Source organism: Phyllostomus discolor, chromosome 13, assembly GCF_004126475.2.
Source record: "Phyllostomus discolor isolate MPI-MPIP mPhyDis1 chromosome 13, mPhyDis1.pri.v3, whole genome shotgun sequence".
Taxonomy (NCBI): Eukaryota; Metazoa; Chordata; class Mammalia; order Chiroptera; family Phyllostomidae; genus Phyllostomus; species Phyllostomus discolor.
The window spans coordinates 49,877,106-49,896,936 of NC_040915.2; the positions used below are offsets into that span (position 1 = coordinate 49,877,106).

General features: G+C 55.2%; 1 protein-coding gene across 3 annotated transcripts in view; it reads right to left on the reverse strand.

Annotated features, from left to right (window-relative positions):
* The window catches only part of KSR2 (kinase suppressor of ras 2), a 266,519-nt gene that overhangs the window by 150,060 nt on the left and 96,628 nt on the right, over positions 1 to 19,831 (reverse strand). For all 3 annotated transcript variants that reach the window (XM_036013739.1, XM_036013737.1, XM_036013738.1), the window contains exon 4: positions 4,687 to 5,200. In XM_036013739.1, the coding sequence (XP_035869632.1) occupies positions 4,687 to 5,200 (514 nt within the window). The remainder of the gene's footprint in view (positions 1 to 4,686; positions 5,201 to 19,831) is intronic.

Genomic DNA, 19,831 nt, shown 5'->3' on the forward strand with positions numbered 1-19,831 from the left:
GCTCCGGGGGAGTCTCGGCTGTCCCCAGCCTTGTTCCTGTCCTTGGTCTTGGCTTCCCAAGGCCTCCCTGACTGCCTGTTTCCGTGCGACGGCTCCACTCCGCGCTGATATCACACTGACATCCTGGCCCCATTATCTTAAATCAAAGCGCCGGGCAGCCGCCCTCCATGACTGGAGCTGCCGTCCGGCAGCCAGAGCCCCGTGGAGGGGCTGGCCCCGGAAGGGACGCTCCTGTCTCCCCATTCATCACGCTAAAAGGCTCGTTTCAAATCCCATCAAGTCAGTCAAAACATCAAGACAGAGAACAGGGCCTTCCTCTTCGTCTTTTCCAGAAAGCGCACCACCCTCCAGAGTGACTGGACTTCAGGCATTTAATTTGGCTGCCAAGTGACATCCCCTCCCAGAAGGCTGGCGCCCGCCCGTGGCCTAGCAGGAAGGGGCAGACGCCACAACTCAGCATGATGGCCACGGAGAGAGAGAACGGGGGGGCCATAAATTCTACTCGGTGAAGGAGGTCCCCCAAAAGACAACCCCCCAGAAGCTCTGCAGCCTCCTGGACGTGAGGCCCCTGGATCCTGAGTCTGATTCCAGCTCTTTTCCTTTGACAGCAGCAGTAACAGTAACTGTAACTGTGCAGGCAAGATCCCAGCACCATGCAAAAAGTCTCGTTTCACTTGTGGCCCTTAAGCAGCCCTTGTTGGGCATGAACCACAGGCCTGCGGGATGACAGCCCTGGATGACACGAGATGACCACAGCCCCAGAAAACCTCGGGGCGCCCTGGAACAGTAGCTAAGAAATGTATGTCACAGCTTAAGGGTGACACCCTCTACCCTCTTACCCATGGCTTTTTCTTACCCACCTTCGTCTCACAGTCTAAGTCACAACGCCACCAGGAGCAGACTCACTGGCTCTCATCCACAGAAGGGAGGACTTTGCGAAGAAGGGACAGAAATCAGATCCATCCAATGTTCCCCGTTTAGACTGACTGAAGGTGACCTTCCCAGAGTGCTGGGTGGAGAAGGACCTCTGAAGTCACACCAGAGCCCGTGACAAATGCCCGCCGTGGGAACTGGAGAGGAACGGCCACCCTCCCACGCACCAGACACGCCAAACCTGCCTTCAGTGGTCACTTGAATCGGGTCAGGATGGGCACTGAAATCTCCCCCCGTCCTCTAGACCCAGCCAACTCAAACACGTCCCACAAGACCCCATTAAAGTGTCATCCAATGTCACGGACTCACTTCCGCTTTCCTGGACCCTGTCCCTTCCTCTTCAGGGAAGAGAAACATTCCCTTGTTTATTCGGAAAGGTCAAGTGGCCAAACCTGTCAACGCCCCATCGTTCTCTGCCCTAGCACCTCTGACACGGAGCAGGGGGTTTGCCTCCACACTCATTTCTGTGCCCCGGCACCTGGTCCACGGCACGGACCCAGGAACTGTCCGTGGGATTCAGGTTCCACCCAGGATGCAGGCCCAGGCCATCCCTCAAGGCCACCATGGACTTTGGAGAAGCAAGATCCCCAACTCCGGTACTTAACTGGTCTGGGGGAATTTAGACAAGCCAACAACTTCCTGGCCTACACAACGGGATGTTGGAAGATTAAATAAATCCTACAAAGCACCAGCATACAATAAGCAGAACAGTACAGTAAGTGACAGCTATCATTTGGATTAGTACAAAATTCAATAAATCTTTTAATTCAGTGACCGTGTGCCCATACAGCTTATGTATAGAGCTTAACGTCATCATATCCACGATGACCTTCATTCCTGTCTTCATTTGAGTTCCCCCCAAATCAGACCCTGATGGAGGTTTTGGGGTGCAAGCAGTGTATTTGGGAGGTGGTCCAGGAAGTACGACAAAGGGGGGAATTGAGGCAGGGAAGAAAGGAACGCCCAGAAGGAAGGTGTTATGGGAGGGGCTGGACCACCGTGGGCAACGGGGCTGGGCCCTGCCGAGGACCCTCCGCGAGAGTGTACAGAGCACGTGGTGGGGGGGCCCCCCTGAGAGCACACTGATGCCCCGCCGCCTGTCCCTCCCCGGCGGAGGCTAGCTCCTGGCGGCGCAAACTCCCTGGCATTTCCCGCCCACCCTGCACTGAGGCCAAGCACGCCCCGCTGGTCCAAGAAAGCCCCCAACACAAAGACAGGTGCTGAAGGTAGGACCTGGGTGTGCCCAGCATCTGTCACCAAAGCTGCAGTGACATCCAGCATGACCTGCTTCCAGTCACGAGGCTAGTTGGCAGCAGGAACGGGACTCACTTTGGCTCCCAGAAAACTCCCAACTCCTTCAAGGGAGATAGCCACAGGGGCAGGCGCTGGGTGAGCAAGATGGCTCCCCACGCCATCCTGCGGGGCAAACCTCACCAGAACAGTGTCCTCCGGGGCTCCTTGTAAATCACAAGGCACCTCCAAGAAAATGCCCTGTCACCCAGCTCGCAGCCAGCTCACCACAGTGACTCACGATGGTTCACAGTAAGCCCCCATTGAGCTAATCCTCGTCCACTGTGGAAGTGCAGGGCTGCTGTGTCAGGGCGGCTGTGGCAATACGTGACTCATCGGTGGCGTTTTCAAAGCGTCTGGGGCAGGTACTAAGAGGCGATCCCTTTGCTATTTAGAAAGCCGACCTTATTATAAATGAGTCTCACTGGACTCATCCCAGGACTGAAGGATTCAGGGGCTTGATGGAGAGAGGGCCTGGAATTTCGGAGGGGAAGCGCCCGTCCGTGCTGAGTGGGGCTGCTGCAAACAGAACTTCCTTGTGCAAAGTAATGTCAGCATTTCATGTAAGAAACCCTGATAAGCATTACGCTAGAAAGAATGATAAATTATATATTATTTATATAAGTTATACAAGGCCTTGTTAAAGACCTCACTGATCCAAAATAAGTCGGAATTCAGTGTGAACAGGCGACAAGTCACATAACGATTTTTAAAGAGAAGCCATGGAGGAGGGCGACCATGATCTTTTCACCTCCCGCAAACACGGGGAATTTGACCTTGGGCTGACTTCCTGGCTCTGAGCCTCTGCACGTCCCTAAAGGGGAAGAGCCCACGGTGTCAGTGCACCACACCGCTCATGGTGGAACTGCCCCGGGAGGGTGGGCTGCAGGGGGACTGGGAGGTCTCCGTATGAACCTGGAGTCCCCGATGAGGAATCCACAGCCTCGAGGACCCTTGTTATAACTGGGTGTGACCCCTGAGGGGACCCTGGGAGCTTCACTGATAGAGCTGTGACAGGAGCCACTGTCCCCTAAGCCAGGGTGATTCCCACACCTGCTTACCGTGGACCTCATCACCTTGTACCTGAACTGTCACCTGGAGGTGAGGGCGAGGCAGAGCAGCCCCTGAAGACCCCAGAGGAGACACCTGATGCAGCCCTGCCTGCCTCTGGCCCACCCGAGGATGCCCGTGGGGTGCCTGGCTGGCCTCAGCCCTCAGTGGGCACCCCCCAGCACTGGAAACACAAGGACACACTCCCCACTGTTCCCATACATCACAGCGGCAGCGCTCCCAGCAGGAGGGGAGGGCGGGGCGACTCCTTACTGTATCTCCTAATGAGATTAAATATAGTCATTTTATCTGAGACTTAACTGCAATCTTGTTCAATGTGACTATTTGAAACATGCCACCCACTTCTGTAACTCTGTTTAGCATGGCTTCCATTTTTTATGCACTGAGACCCTCAAAAGACTGCAAGGGACCCAGGCCACCGTCGCCTCTGAGGGACCCGGCAGAGGCCTGCCCCGTCCCTCCCACTAGCCAGCACGCAGCCACAGATACGTCACCCACCCTCTGCTGGCAAGACCCCCTCACCAGAGACAGCCACACACTGCACCTTGTTTCGGGACTTCCCCCTACCCTGAACTCCCGTATGGCGTGCTCAGGTCTAACACTCTGCATCTCCACTACCTGAGCTGCCAAGGGTCTCCCAGAGACCCAGCAGGCCAGGGCATGCATCTCTCACGTATCTCATGCAGCGTTATCACACTGAGCACGTCCTGTGCACGGGGCCAGTCCAGAGCTGTCCAGCACAGCGGCCGCTCGGCCACGCAGCCCGCCCGCACTGGAAATACGGGCAGTGCAAACTGAGGTGAGCTGCAAGTGTAAGATGCACACTAGCACTCGGACACTTAGTAGGAAAACAGACCGCAAACCACCTCCGTGATAACACTGCACGTGGCTTCTACCTGTAACGGTACGTTGATATAAGAAGTTATGGAAATGCCTGTCATCTGCTTCTTTTTACTCTCGTGAACGTGGCTGCTGGAAGACGCCAGGCTGCCCGTGTGGCTCACCCCCCACGTCCAGCGGCAGCGCTAAGGCAGACCCTGCAGGAGGCGGCACGTTTCGGCTTTGCCAGACAAACCCAACTCTGCCATCTCGGCAGGGAAGCAGCCACATGCTATGCGTGAGACATGAACTTGGCTGTGTGGCAACAGATTCAGGTTCAGCAACCAAACTATAATTTGCAGACCCTTGCAGGCTGTAATAAGAGTAGTAAGGAGGGGCATTTCTGGAAAATTCCATGCTCTTTACTTTCTCACAGACCTTTCGCTGAGCTGGGGGAAGGAAACACACGTCTTACTCAGGTTTCCCTGAGCTGGGGGGGTCCTGGGGCCTCGGAGGCGGGCAGCCCCTCACAGCCCCAGGCTCGCCTGCCCCAGGGGCCCCCCGTGTACTCACTTGGGTGTGTGCGCCTCGTCTACGCGGTGGCCCAGCTGGAATTCGTGGGACTTGCTCCGATGCAGGGTCGTGAAACCCGGGATCAGGTGGATCAGCTTTCGGGAGGAGGGCGGCGGGGTCCCCGGGGGCTTCAGCTTGTTCTTCTTCCTCACGGGCGGCGTGCCTGGCGGGGTCACGGTGGTGACAATATTGGGGGTGCGCGGCGGGGTGCGCACGGCATGCCGCTGCCGGGGCGACGGGGGCAGGGAACGGTGGCCCGACTCCAGGGGTGGCGGCGGGCACAGGCCCGGGTAGGGGTCCACGGTGAGCCGGTCGACGTGGGTGTACACAGGGGCCCCGGGGGCAGGGCTGGCATGACAGTAGTGCTGGGTGCACTTGGACTGCACCCTGGGGCTCTGGGAGAGGTGGGTGCGGATCCACGGGGTGGGCTCCGGCGCGCACACTGGGTTGTTCTCCTTCCCCGTCTCCGTGGTGGGCCACTGGATGGCCCAGTCTTGTTTGGAAAGGTTGCCGCCTGAGTTGGGACAAAGGAGCAGAGAGACACAGGTGAGCCGTGAGAAAGCCAGGTGCGTTACAATGCATGCGGGTACACACATAGGCGCGTGTGTACATTACACTCTATACACACTACACACGTGACGGCATATGCACACTATGCAGTATACACATTTATATAAATTCTACCACTTGGCCCCTCCAAAGAGAGAAGGAAACCGCTTTGCTGGCCTTCTCACCGAAAGTTCCATTCGACAGCCTTGTCCTCTGCTGTCCCAGGGTCAGGGAGCCCACAACCCAAATCTCCCAAAAAGCAAAGTTAATTCTAGTCTTTTAAGCTTCCAAGGGCTCTAATTTCAACACTTTCGAGGTGACTTAAAGGAAGGTATTTTCAAGGATAACCTTTCCCGGACATAGTAATCTTAATACCTAATCCCCTTTAGAGATCCACAAATTCTGCAAAGTCAGGGTCACCCCTGGTTACTCCTGACCGCTGTTCCACCACTGATCGCCACTGTGTGTCAACCAGGTGTGCATCCAGCACACACTTTCTGAGCGTGCCAGGTGTTGTGCTCGGAGAAGGCCAGGCCCCGGTCCCTAAGCTTCCGTTCTGCTCACGGAGAGACGTGATACGCCAGAAAACACGCCGTGAAAGGGTTTCGGCTGGTTGTTAGCTCTGGGATGGAAGCAAACAGAACCATGTGGTAACAGGAGTGCTGGCAACAGCGCATGAGCAACCAAATCGGGACGTGACTCGGCCGCAAAAACTGGGATGAACTCCTGACACACGCAACAACCTGTGACTCTCCGAGAGAAAGAAGGAGCTCCTGCCTTTCCAGACAGCATGGATGGAACTGGAGAACATTACGCTCAGTGAAATAAGCCAGGAGGCGAAAGACAAACACCATACGATCTCACCTATAAGAGGAATCTAATGGACAAAAATAAACAAGCAACAAAGAACCAGAGGCATGGAAACAAGGAACAGACTGACCTCGACCAGAGAGGAGGGAGCGGGTAACGGGGGAAAGAAGGGGAAGGGACTGGTCAAGGAACAGGTTTGAATGACCCAATGACCCAGGGACAAAGACAACAGGGTAGGGCTCACCTGTGGGAGGGGAGTGCGCGGGAGGACAGGAATGAGAAAATTGGGACAACTATAATAAAACAACAATTAAATAAATAAATAGAGATAGACAGACAGATAGATAGATAGATAGATATGATATCTGATGACAAGAAAGGGATCAGCGCCAGGGCGAGGTTATGGCAGCGGTAAGGAGAGGTGAGGAGGACAGCAAGGACAAAAGCATAGAGACGGGGAGGGGCATTTTTTTTTCAGTCTTATGACACTGTATTGGGGTAAAAATGAAGACATCAGACAAATCCCCACTGTCATGAATAAGAGGTTTTCAGGCCTGACAAAAGCGAAATCGCCACGTGAAAATAAACCCAACCTCGGGCTAGCGTTCCTTCTCTCCCTCGCCGTCGGAGGGTGCAGACACAAACCCTGGCTCGGGGTGCCGGCTCGCGAGCTGCCCCGTGCAGCCCCTCTCCGCTGCCCGTGCTGAGAGGAGGGGAAGCACGGGAGACCCACGGTGCCAGGTGCCAAACGCACAGGCTCCACTGCCAGCTGAGCCGGGGCAGGCGCCTTTCGGGTCCCCTCTCTGGGTGCCTTCCCAAAGGCGACAATGGGGCAAGTGGCTCGGTGAGGGGGGGAGGCTCCAGACCCATGGACCAAGGTGCAACGTGAATTTTTTTTATACCAAGTTCAACCCATTGAAGGTTTTGGTCTGTAGTTGCCTGCTCAGACATCACTTGAGCTGCTGCTTGGGCAAGGACAGCTCGGGGCTCCAGGTGAGAGATGATGCTGGCCTGGGAGGTCACCTCCAACTTGGGAGGTGACAGCAAAGACGGAGAGGAGTCCCTGGAGGTCCCTGGAGGAAGAAACAGTGGGACCTGGCTGAAGGCGATCGCATGGGCCCTCCCATCATGGGCCAAGACAGGAGATTTGGAGCACAGATGAATTCCAACTCACAGCCGAGGACGAGCAGTGACAACAGCACTCACTACCGACCGTAACGAGCTCCTCCACAGAGCACCTGGCAGTGTGCAACGTGCTTCCACGGACACTGCGTCACTGCCCCTTTTTTAATTACAACTCTGTTGGCTGTTACATATTCATTAGAGAACACAGAAAATTCAGAGAAGGAAAAGGCAACATCGTCCCACAGCCATGGCTCCTGTCACTGTTCGGCTGTGGAGGCTGCCAGATGGTCTTCTGCACTTTTTTTTTAAAGAAATACCGTAAGACCTTATTTAATGGTTTGTCATCTGCTTTCTTCACTTTTTTTGTACTGGGGCTGTTTTACATCTCACTTGATTTTTGTAACCCTGCATGCAAAACGCCGTTTTGACTTCTGCTTTGGTAGATGAGGAAATGTGCACAGGTGAAGACGTGCCCGGGATGAGAACTGACAACCAGGAATCAAACCCAGGACCTGGGCCACCTCGACAGCCAGGGCACAGGGGTCTGTGACAGAGAGCATTTACTGAATGGCTAGGAGAGCCAGCGTGGAGACCCAGCATGGAGTCAGATGACTTCGCCCTGCTTCTGGCTCTTCCACTTCCTGGCTGTGTGACCCCGAGCACGCGGCTACCCTTTCTGAGCCTTAGCTTTATCACCTGCAAAATGGGGCAGAAAGACAACCTCCCTCAGGGGAATACGAGGATCAGATGCAATAACTCAAGCAATTTGCTGAGCACAGTGTCTGGCATACAGTCAGTGCCCCATACGTGTTAGCCACCCTCATTGTAAGTCTCGAGACTGTGGCGGCACGGCCCCATCCGCCACTTGAAGAGCGTGCACTTGTGCAAACGGCCTGTGGCTGCAGCAGACGCCAGCACCACAAGGGAAAGTAGGAGTTTTATACTCGCAGAACACCCTGAGCTTTGCAACACGAACCTGCCCCCACTTTTCTTCCCTGGCACTCCGTTTCTTTGTCTGTAAAACGGGAATAACATCCAAGCTTTCCCCTAGGGTTGTGCTGGAGATTAAATAAAACCACGCAAGTAGAGCATTTAGCGAAGTCTCAGACACACCGCCACAGCTGCATGAACGCTAAGGTAAAACGAGAGTACGGCCATCTCCAGCCGGCGATGCTGGTGAGGATTAAACACACACACACGCACACTGAGTGCCTTGCAGTCAGCGCCCATGTCCCTGACCTTGAGCCTTTACTGTGGATGCATTATCTCCCCTCAGAAGACATGCTGAAGTCCTAATCCTCAGGACCCGAGAAGGCGGCCCTGTTTGCAGTGAGGGTCTTTGCAGATGTAATCGCGTTAAGGGACGGTAACACTGGATCATGGAGCACCCGAAACCCAGTGACTGGTGTTCTTATAAGAAAAGGAGAGGATGCACAGACAAGAGCGCCATAGAAAGATGGAGACAGAGGTCGTGTGATGCAGCTCCGAGGGACAGCAAGGGCTGCTGGGAGAGGGGCAGGGGACAGGCTCTCCCCCAAGCCTTCTGAGAGAGCATGGCCCTGCTGACCCCTTGACTTTAAACTTCAAGCCCTGATAACAGTAAGAAAATACAAGCCTGTGGTGTTACCCCAACTAGTTTGCAGGGCTTTGTCACAGTAGCCCTGGGAAGCGGAACCTTCTGTCAGCGACATTTACCGAATACAGACTGGAGGGTTGTGACGCAGAAGTTAGCACTTGGAGGACACCTGCCAGGCGCTGGTAGGGGATTCAGGGCTTTAGCTCACCTGCCCAGAAAGGTAGGAGCCATTGACTCATCTCTAAATGAGTTGTGGGTGAGGGATAGGGCCTGGCTGAAGTCCCTTTGGTGGTAGTAACCTGCAGGTAAGCTGGGACCCACTGCGCCCTAAGCCCACAGTCCCTTCACTCGCACACGCGTACACACACACACACACACACACACACACCCCTCCACTGGACTCAAGGAAGCACTGAGTCGCCCTGAGCATCCCCGTCCTAAAGTCGTTCCACGGGCCGAGAGGTGAGCGGAGACGATGAGCTTGCCCCCCTGTGCCAAAGCCCCCTCTCCACCCCATTGCCCCCTCTCCACCCCTGCATTTCAAAATCACAGGTGTGCAGGGGAGAGGCCAAGAGCCCGATTTCATCATCCAAATTGCCAGCGGCCCCGCTGACAGAGCTCCGGCTCCTCTCCGCTGAGCTTCAGAAGCCCCGCTGATGGGCTGATGGGCTGCATTATATCAGCTCTTCCCCCGTCCCTTTTGATCCTCCTTTTAATAAAGTCTGAGGGGACGGGGTGATTTTTCATTTTAAATAAGGGAGGCGTGGACCAAGGTGCTCTGAGGGTTATTAATCGTAACCCTCGCTATCTTGTCATCCGCTTCGGGAAAACCATTTTCTCTCCACTCTTGAGAGGGGCGGGGAGAAAGGAACAGGCTTGGAGACATGAAAGGTCTGAGGATTGATTAAAGACATTTCAAGGTGTAGGGTTTTTATTTTTTTTTTCTTGTGACATTCTCTGATAAGGGACCAAGAGAAATAAAAGGCATTTTCAAGGGAGAAAAGGATTTCAGAAAGTCTAGGCAAGTGGCTGCCTCCTTTGTCCCTTCCCATTCAAACCGTATAAACAGGCACATGTGTGGCTTAGAAATCTGCCTGAATTTCGGAGCCAGCATCGGGGGGGCAGACGCTTCAGCCCTTCAGAGGCGGGGCTGGTGCGGAGACTGTGGTTCCGGAATCATCGCTGCTTGTTAACCTTCGGGAATCTTTCAAAGCACCTGTTAGTTTAATCCTCCAAACTTCACAGTGAGAAAGGGGGCTCTGAGGTGCTGCTTGAATACATTAGACTGAAGTCATTGATGGAACAGAAAAGTGAGCTTTTTACTCTGATCCTCTGATCCTCATACTTTTGGGGGCAAGAAACAGAACTTTTAGATGCTGGCTGAAAACGCCTGACTGCAGTCCCTGGTAACACACACACCCACACAAAAAAAAAAGAAGAGCAAGAACGATGATTATGAACACTAATGACAGTCACTGTTTATTGATCATGTATTATGTGCCAGACAGTCTACTCAGGGTTTTCTATGCCTCACTTCGTATTATGTTCACGGGACCCTATGAAGGAAATTCAGTATCATCCCCACTTCGCAGTGGGGGAGACGGAGGATGAGCTAAGAGGCTGAGTCGTGTAGGGTCGCGCCGTGAGCTGGTGGCACAGTGTGTGACCCTCACTCCGTGACTCCCTCAGGAGCCTCCCAAGCCCCTCAGAGAACGAGAGACCCCTCCAGAAGGGCCTTGGAAGGCTGAACCCTTGTACACAGGCCTCTCGATCACCCCCAGAAACAATGCCTTCTGACCCCCACCCCAAAAGTCACATACGACTCTCATTTTAGCCACAATCCCTGAAAGCATGAGCTCTAAAATCCAGAAAGAATTTTCCAGTGTCTTGTCTGTGATGAACTTCAAAAAGAAGAGAAGGACAAATGGAAAACGCAGAGTGGCCAAAGCAATTCAGCACTGGCAAGACTCTCAAGGCCTCGTTAATGAACTTGGCATCGGGCCGAACTGAGGTCCCGCTGAGCATCATCCCCGCCCCAGGGCGTCTCCAATGGAGCCAAACTAATGCGCTGACCCCAGGCTTTGCAGGCCAGTCATCTGGGGGGATGGGACAGGGCAGGGAGCTTGGGCTCTGACCCGGTAATGCTGCCCAGGTCCTGCTCCGTAAGGCATTTGAGATTTTATTCTCCCCCAGGAGATCTGGCCAGATTGACCTTCAGTCAGCAACTTCTGGGTGGCCTTTGTTTTAACAAAGCTCTTTTTCTTCTAATGTTGTTGTGGAGGGGAAATTCACATGAGCCATTTGAAACTGCTGAATTCGGTGGCCTTGAGTACTTTCACAGTGGTGTGTCTACCAATTTCCGGGTGTGTCCATCACCCCAAAGGAAAGCCCCATACCTGTCATGCAGCCACTCTGCATTCCCTTGCTCCCAGCTGGGAATCCACCTGTTCGGGATGGTTCGTGCAAGCGCAACCACACAATACGTGGCCTTTTGTGACTGGCTTCTCTCACCTTGCCAAGTGTTTTCAAGGCTCACCCATGCGTGCTGTGGCACGTTTCAGAATCTCATCCTTTTTATGGATGAATAATGTTCCCTTCCACGGGGAGAACGCACAATGTTCACCCACACATCAGCTCACGGGCACTGCTGTCCACATCCTGGCCATGAGGGAGGAACCTCTGTGTACAAGCGTGTGTTTGAACAGCTGCTCGATTCTTCTGGGTGAATTCCTCGAGGTGGAATCGCTGAGTCGCATGTTTATTCTTGGTTTAACCTGAGAAGCCACCAAACTGCTTTCTGCGGAGGCTGGGCCATTGCACCCGCAGCTCACGAGGGTTCCGTTTGCACACATCCCGGCCAGTTCTTGTGATTCTCCTCATTCGTTGTTACTGTTATGACCATCCCAGTGAGCATTTGACAATTGCTATTAGTAACGGCCACGGCTCATGCTCAATGAGGGCTCACCATGGACCACACTCCTACCCACCCCCCTCATCCTCGGGCCTTAGTTCATTGATTCTCATGAACAACCCTGTGAGGTTGGTGACACATTCGGGCTTTGGAGAAGTCAAAACGCTTGCCCAAGACCAAGATCCAAACGCTGGCAATCTGACCACGGAGCAGGCACCAGGCACTGAGTTAATCCTCTCAGCCGCCCGGGGATACGTGTTATCAGCCCCCTTTACAGATGGGGAAACTGAGCCCCAGAGAGAAATAGGGGCCTTCCCCAGGTCCCCCCATCCGGGAAGTTCCAGGTCCACCCGACACCAAACCCATTATCTTTCCCATCCGCTATGTAAATATTCTTTTACAGTATTCAGTGTTTTGTTTGTCAAGTACGATTAAAATTGCGACTGGGATGCATCCAATCTCTGGAATAAAGAGAGCAGTTACCACAGTCTGTTGGACATTTCAAATGGAAAAAAAGGACCTTCCTGATCAGTAACACGGTTAGAATGTATACCAGGAGTATTGCAATAACTACCTCCCCGGGCGGGAGTCTGGTGCTTCGGGTGTTTGTGCAACAGGAAGCTTTGGAAGTCTAGACTGGAGCCCAAACCCCTACAATTGCATATCTGGGGAATCCAGGAGACAGGCAAGGCTCAGGATACGGTCTTCTACCCTGACCCCACGTAGGACCCCACTGCCGGTGGTCACTGAATCCAGCCCCGCACACCGCAGTGTCCCTGGCTGCAGAGCTCTGCACCGCCGTGGCCACCAGCGCCATCATCACACTGCGTCTCCTTGAGGCCCCGTACGGACAGCGATCAGGGTGCACGGCACGGTGCACTGGGCGCAGGACCCCTGGGCTCCACGTGGTCCTGGGCACGGCCCTCCCTCGCTTTCCATCCTTCTCATCACCCTACTGCTCGCTCACTCCCCCTCCACGCCCTCCTCCTGCCTCGTTTTCCTCACAGCCCTTACCGTTCAGTAGAATTATTTGGTTATAGAGCCAATTCTCGTTGTCACGGTCAGCATGTCCCACAGGGTCACCAGGAACACTGAATCAGTGAAGACTGAGCCAGCCGCTGCTCCTGGCGGGAACTCAGGGTTAGGTTCCCGTGAGCCTCTGCTCACACTTCTGTCAGCTCACCCGTAACTAATCTTGTTTAGGTGCGTTTCTGCTTAAAGACACTGCATTTCTATTGACTTGGAACTCATGGCCAACACTACTATAGCTCATGCCCAGACGAAGCTTATCTAGCATGTACGTTTTCTCCGTAAGGTATTTGCACCCCAGGTTTCTGGTGCTTAGAAACACTAGCCAGCACTCCCGTACCAGGCCCGGCGACATCACCAAAAACAAAGCACACACACACAAAAAAATAAAAGACGTGAAAAATGAAGCACTAAATTTAAGACCACAAAAAGGACGCTGGTTTACACCACGACCGCTTCAGCAAGGGGACAGGGCGTCACCTTGTCCGACCTTGGCTGAGAACGGGCATATCCGGGAGCTCAAACCGTTCACCTCTCTGCCCATGCAGGTGTTGATCTTGGGGTCACAGATAAACTGTAGCAGGTTGGCAAGTTTGCAACATGGAATCCGCGAATGATGGGGGGACCGGCGGTGTTGATCCGCTTACCCTCTGTCTTCCCCACCGGAATGCAGGGGCTGAGAAGGCAGGGGCCTGGACGAAACTTCTCGCCCCTGTGCTGCCCAGCACCTGGCGCAGGGCCTGGCCATAAACACCTATTCTCACAACATGTGCGTGTGTCAAACCATCACATGGCACACCTTAAATGAGCACAATGTTTTGTATCAGCCATATCTCAATAAAGCTGGTAAAACTTTTAATGACTATATTGCTTCCATAACTATTTGTGGGAGGAATCACACGTATCAGATCTAACTGCCACGACTGATAATACTACGTGTTACCACCCATCCTGAACTCAGGCCAAATGAAGCAAGGCGGGAAATGCCTTGTCATCCCAAGAATTCCATTCCTGCCCAGGGCTGCCCTGGGTGTAAAAAAGCTTGAGAAATAAAAGCCCAGTGACAAGAGGGGAAAGAGGACCCTGCCTCCCTCTGGCTCCATGTCTGAGACACGGCTGAGCCTCGGTCCCTCCAGCCCTGTGTTAGGCAGAGCTGCCCCCATGGGCTCTGACAGAGGAGGCGGCGGGAAGCTGGGGAGGCCCACCTGGCTCAGACCAGCCCCCCGGGATGCAGCAGGGGATGGTCTCCATCTAGAGAAGCCACACAGTAGAAGGGTGACCTCCGACACTCTGATTCTAGAACTTTCTGCCGTCCCATCCCTCTGCTTCTTTTTGAGTGACAGGAGCTATATGAGTTTTCTAACCTCCCGTGTTGGTGGATTTAAGGAAGCTGGAAGCATTAGATAACCTCGTGGCGCTGCAAAGCACCCGGTTTTCAGCCTATCTCCAGACAACCGCCCTCACGATCCTTCCCAATCCTTCCGTCGTTCCCATCCATGTGCGGACTCAGTGGGGCCAGGTCTGCCCTGGTTTCTCCCTCTCGTCCACACACTGACACACGGCACGCCTGGCAGTTCGGGCCGGGTTTCTGGGGGTGGGGGGAGACGATGTCTTATCTTCGCTAAATCCTAGAAGGGAAGGCACGCTCTCCAGGCAGAGCCCTGGGGCAGACCCCTCCACTGTCACCCCAGGCCCCCGTCACTCCCCCGGGACGTCCCCGCTGTTAACAGGGCACTGCCACCCACACTCAGCCGCTTGGAGCCAAATCCCAGGGGTCATCCTCCGTGCGTCACTCCCCCTCCTGCCCAGAGCAACACCTTTCCAGGCCACGTCCCTGCACGCCCTGAGTGCACCCGCTCTCTCCACCGCCACTGCCACTGCCCCGGCCCCTCAGGCCTGGACGACGTGCCTCCCGTCCAGCTCCCGCACGGCTGGCTCTCCGATGCCGACTGACCCTGTGCAGTCACACAACAGACCCTGACCCCTACTGGGAACCTCGCTGGCCCCCTATTTCTCTCAGAGCCTGATTCCTTCCTGCTGCCTCCAAGGCCCCGGCCCCAATCCAGGGACAGCCCGCGTCTCTCCTTCCCCATTGGCCCCCTCTTGCCGCACCCTCTCGTCTCCGGCCACGCCGGCGTCCTCTCTTTCCAGCTCACCGCAGGGCCTTGGCCCCTGCTCTCCCCACAGACCCTCCGAGTGCCGGCTCCTTGTCACGCAGGCCATTAGCTCACATGGGGCCTTCTCAGGAGGCCCCCCCTCCTCCCAATCACTCTGACTTCAAACATGTAATTTCTTCACAATACCGAGTCATTCTCGGATCTCTTCTGGCTCCTTCATTTACTGTCTGTGCCCTCCCAGCTGGAATATGGGCTCCGTGAAGGCAGGCCTTTGCCTGTCTTGCTCACTGGTCTCCCACCTAGAACTAGGCTTGGCAAACAAGAGCTCCTCGAATATTTACTGATTGAGTGAGTGAGCGAGTGGCAAAAATCAAAAACAAAACAAAACAAACAAAAGCCCCAGCTCAGCGTGACTGGAACATACAGTCTGTGGGAACGAGGCTGAACGACTTTCAGCCACGGAGCAAGCGGCGTGATCAGAGGTGCTTTCTAGAAAGACCACCCTGGCTCTCGATGGGAGAGGGCGGGAGGGCGGGCCCGACAGCAGGGAAGTCATTCTGGAGACTCACACCCATCCAGCAGAGAGACGAGGGTGGCGTGACCATTCACGTCGTGAGGAAGGAGTGACGTGTAGCAGCTCAAAGGCCATTTGGACAGGACGCGTGACTGATGAGACGTGGGGGAGGCTGAAGAAAGGAGGCCTCGAAGGTCAAGAGCCCCGGCCCCGACTGGGTAGCTCAGCTGGGTAGCTCAGCTGGTTAAAGCATCGTCCTGATATGCGAAGGTTGTGGGTTCAGTCCCCAGTAATGGCAAATGTAAGAATTAACCAATGAATGCATAAATAAAAAATTGATCTCCCTCTCTCCCCTACCAAATCATAAATAAATAAACAAATAAATACATACATTTTTTTAAAAGATCCCACCCCCTCCCAGCCCTGCAGTTTGTCCCACTGCACCTCCCAGGAGCCTGCGTTGCGATGCAACATTGTGTCTCCCTAATGAACGGCCCTCTGTTTGTTCATGGACCGGAAATGCCCCTTCCAGCTCTCTCTCCATGCTTCCCTGACTCACAGCCCGGTGTGCACACCCAGCGACCCCTCTGAACAGCGGGGAGCCCGTCACAGGGGAAGGGCTGGCGCTCTCTCTGTGAGACACACGGAGGACAAGACGCCACTGCCGGAGCCAGTCACCCTGCGAGGGGCCCTCATCTGGCGGCGTCACTGCTGGGCCCCAGTGGCCACGCCTGAAGCACAGACCACAGACGTCCCTCCCTCAGGAGACCCCCGCGCAGAGCACACGGGGCCCTGCGTGCCGAGCGCCCCCCCCCCCACGGCATGACCTCTGCCGAGGCGGCTATCACGGGGAACCCCGGCCACTCAGACCGAATAGGCAGCCTTCTCCTGGCCCCTCGGCCCTGGGTCCTCTGGCTTCGTCCCCGAGTCTGACTCGTTCTGCCCCCTTTGGTGCCGGTCGGCCACGATTTCTCCAGAGCCGGAGGATGTCATAACATGATCGATGCACCCAATCGTAAAAATAACCAGTTATTTTGATGTCGGGTGCGTCATGCCCCAAAATAACCAGGTGTCGTGGAAGTGACGGCATCACGACGGGCGTCGGGTTGCCTCAGGGACACGCACGCTCACAGCCACACACACACACACACACACACACACACACACACAAGGTGGCCACTTTAAATGGGATGGGAAAACACACCCACATTTTTAACCAAGGAGCAGGGGGGGCAGCTCCCCCTTCATCTTCCTCATGCCACTGGACGAGGGTGACGTTTGATGGGAGGGTTCTTGGCCAGAGGCAGCGCGGGGACAGAGTGAGCACCGCACTGCCAGAGCGCACGCCGCCAACGGCTCTCCCCTAGGAGCTCCGGCAAGGTCTCTGACTCCCAGCCCCACCAGCTGCCCCGGCTCCGTTGCCACGAGAGCGTCCCTTGTCCTAAGGTCCTAAACACAAGTCACACTTCCTTTCTTCCGCATCTGCAGGGCAACGGCCCCCAGACACATCACCCTGACTTGTGTAGACACAAAGGGACACCCGTTCATCCTTCTTCAGACGCCAGAGATGCGTCCCTGGCTTTGAAAGCCCCTGGGAAGCTGGGAGCGTTTGTCTCTCCCCCCACCCCCCGCACCTGCACCCTCCAGGGGCTGGGGGCACAAAAGCCTCTCGTCCAGTTCAGAAAACGGATGAAGCCCAACCTGTCGGCACTGCCGCCCTCCTCGAGACCTCACCTTCTCTGGCTTCCCCGTGACACCCACTCTGGAAAACGATGCCACTTTCTCACGGAAAGAGCCGCCCGTCAGGAGGAACAGGCTCCCGGCAGAGCAGAGGGGTTGTATCCTCAGCACACCGTGACTCTCCGGGAGCCCCCCGGGGACCTTCACAGGCGCCCCTGGCACCCAGAGAGGGACATGTACCCCCCAGCCGCAGGAAGGAGGTCGGGCCAGCTGGCCGGCCGGAGAGCGTGGGGTTAGGACGCGTGGGGGCTGGGGTCAGACGCCCGCATCTGAGCACTGGCTCTGCCTCTTACCAGGCAGGCATTTCTGAGCGAGGGATTGTGTGAGCCTCAGCTTATTTGTCTATAAACTGGGGAGAATGGTACCTGCCAGGCAAAGGGGTGGATGAGAATGAAATGAGGTGATGTAAAGCAATCACTTGGTACCGTGCTGGGCATACGGTAAGGACCAGGTCATTGTCCTCATCACTGTCACCATCAGATCCATCACTTTCGACAAAATGTGCAAGGACACAGGCCGCCCCTGTCTGTACATTTCTAGACCTGTGAGAGTGTCTGGTGAAGCTTTCTACCTACCAGAACACCACTGCGGTGGGCAAACAGCATGGCCTTCGGAGTCAAGCAGACCTGGGTTCGAATCCCAGCCCTGCCACTTACCAGGCACATGCCCTTCATTCCCCTAGGCCTCGGTTTCCTCAGCTGGAAAGGGGAGCCAACGATACCCAGTGCCCAGAGTAGGTGTGAGGCTCAACACGGGGTTTCTCATCATGTGCCAGCAACGTGGCAGGGCTCACACGACCAGAGTTCCCTCTGCTTCTCCTTCACAAAGTGGCTCAAGGAAGAGGAGACGCACCATGACTCAGCCTGGCCTCCCTGCAGGTCTCCGGCCCGGCCCATTGGCCAGCAGAGCCACAGACCTGCCACTCAGCCTCCAGGGGGCGGGGCATCTCCCTGAGCTGGGAGATGAGCCTGAGGTCCCGTGACTCGCTGCTCACTCATCTGACAAGTACTTTCTGAGCGCCTACTGTGTGTCAAGTTCAGAATCACAGGCTGGGGACACTACAGAGAGCATGACCACGGCAGCCCAGGGTCTCCCAGAGCTCACTGCAACACAGTGAAAGAAATCTGGACACAAAGATTAGAGTGCGGGTCCTCACAAAGTTAAATGCTGAGTCACCACATGACTCAGCAAGGTCACCCCTATGTATACAAGCCAAAAACTGAAAACAGGGCTCCAGCAACTCCTTGCACATAAATGTTCCCAGAAGCAGTATCTGTAATAGCCAAACAGTGGGGGAAACCCAAAGGTCCATCAACAGATGAATGGATACATAAAACGTGGCCTAGTCATTGCATAGGAATATTATGCAGCCATAAAAAAGAATGAAGAACTGATACATATTACAAAGTAGATAAACCTCAAACATTTTTGCTAAAGAAAGAAGCCAGTCACAAAAGGAAAATATTGAACGATTCCACTTACACGAAACCCTCACACTAGGTGAGTCCGCAGAGACAGAAAGCAGGCTGGTCATGGCCGGGGCGGTGGGGAGGGGGGAAAGGGGCGTGGCTGCTTCCTGGGTGCGGTTTTATTTGGGGCGATGGCAAGGTTTTTTAACTAGGGAGAGAATGCCACCGGACTGTTCCCTGTAAAACGGTTAATTGTATGTTGTGTGAATTCCGTAATAGTGTTTTGAAAAGACCGCTTAAGGCGTGAGAGGGGCGTGTGCTCTGACACAGCGGGCTCTGGGGGCGGCTCGAGGCAGGACGCCCCTGCTCGTGGTGGCCGTAGTCACGACAGCCACAAGGGGAACAAGCCCGAGTCCGCCAACAGCTGGACAAGCAAACCAACGCGTGACACGGCCGCCCCACGGAACCCAGTTCGGCTGGGAAGAGGCACGGGGTGCCGATACACGCTCTGGCACGCGTGCTCCAGGACAGGTGCTCCAGCACGGGTGCTCCGGGACAGGTGCTCTGGCACACGTGCTCCGGGACAGCGCTGCGCTGGGTGAGAGAAGCCAGGCTCCGGACGGCAGGTGTTACACGGTTCTGCTGAGAGGAAACACCCGGAATGGGTGGCTGGACGGACACAGGAAACAGAACGAGGCATTGGCCAGGGCGGGGAGAGGACAGGGGATGGGAAGTGACCGCTTCATGGTCCAGAGTTCCTGCTTGGGGCGACACAAAAGTTTTGGAGACAGATGGAGGTGACGGCTGCGCTAACGACACCGTGGATGAGTCTAACGTCACTGGGTCGTACGCCTCGAAACGGGTGAAAATGGTCAATTTTACGTTACGTACACTTTACCCCAAGAATGTTCTGAATGAATGTTCAGAAACATTGCAGATGATGAGCAGTCACTGGCCCTATTCTTCGTAAAAGCAGAATCCAGAGGACTGGTCTCAGGAAGACCGTGTCTGCAGCTGGGCACAGCCACCGCCACGCTGTGTGACCTTGGATAAGACACTCGACTTCTCTGAGCCTGTCCTCTAACCCCTAACGGTGCCCTGTGTGAACACGGATGCAAACGACGGCGCCTGGTCCTGAAGGGTGCTCAGTGATGCTTGAAGGGGAGCCCCGACTGCGGGCTGCCTGAGGGGCACCAGGGCCCCCCAGAGCGGCACCTTGTTGAGAGTAAAGATGGACACAGGCAGAAGCAGGGTGGGGTGGGCGTGGGGGTAGGGCAGGTAATCTGCCTTCAGGTGCCTGCAGGGTGACAGTGGAGGTGGTAAGTCAATGACAATGGCTCTACCTGGAGGTTTAGGAGAAACATC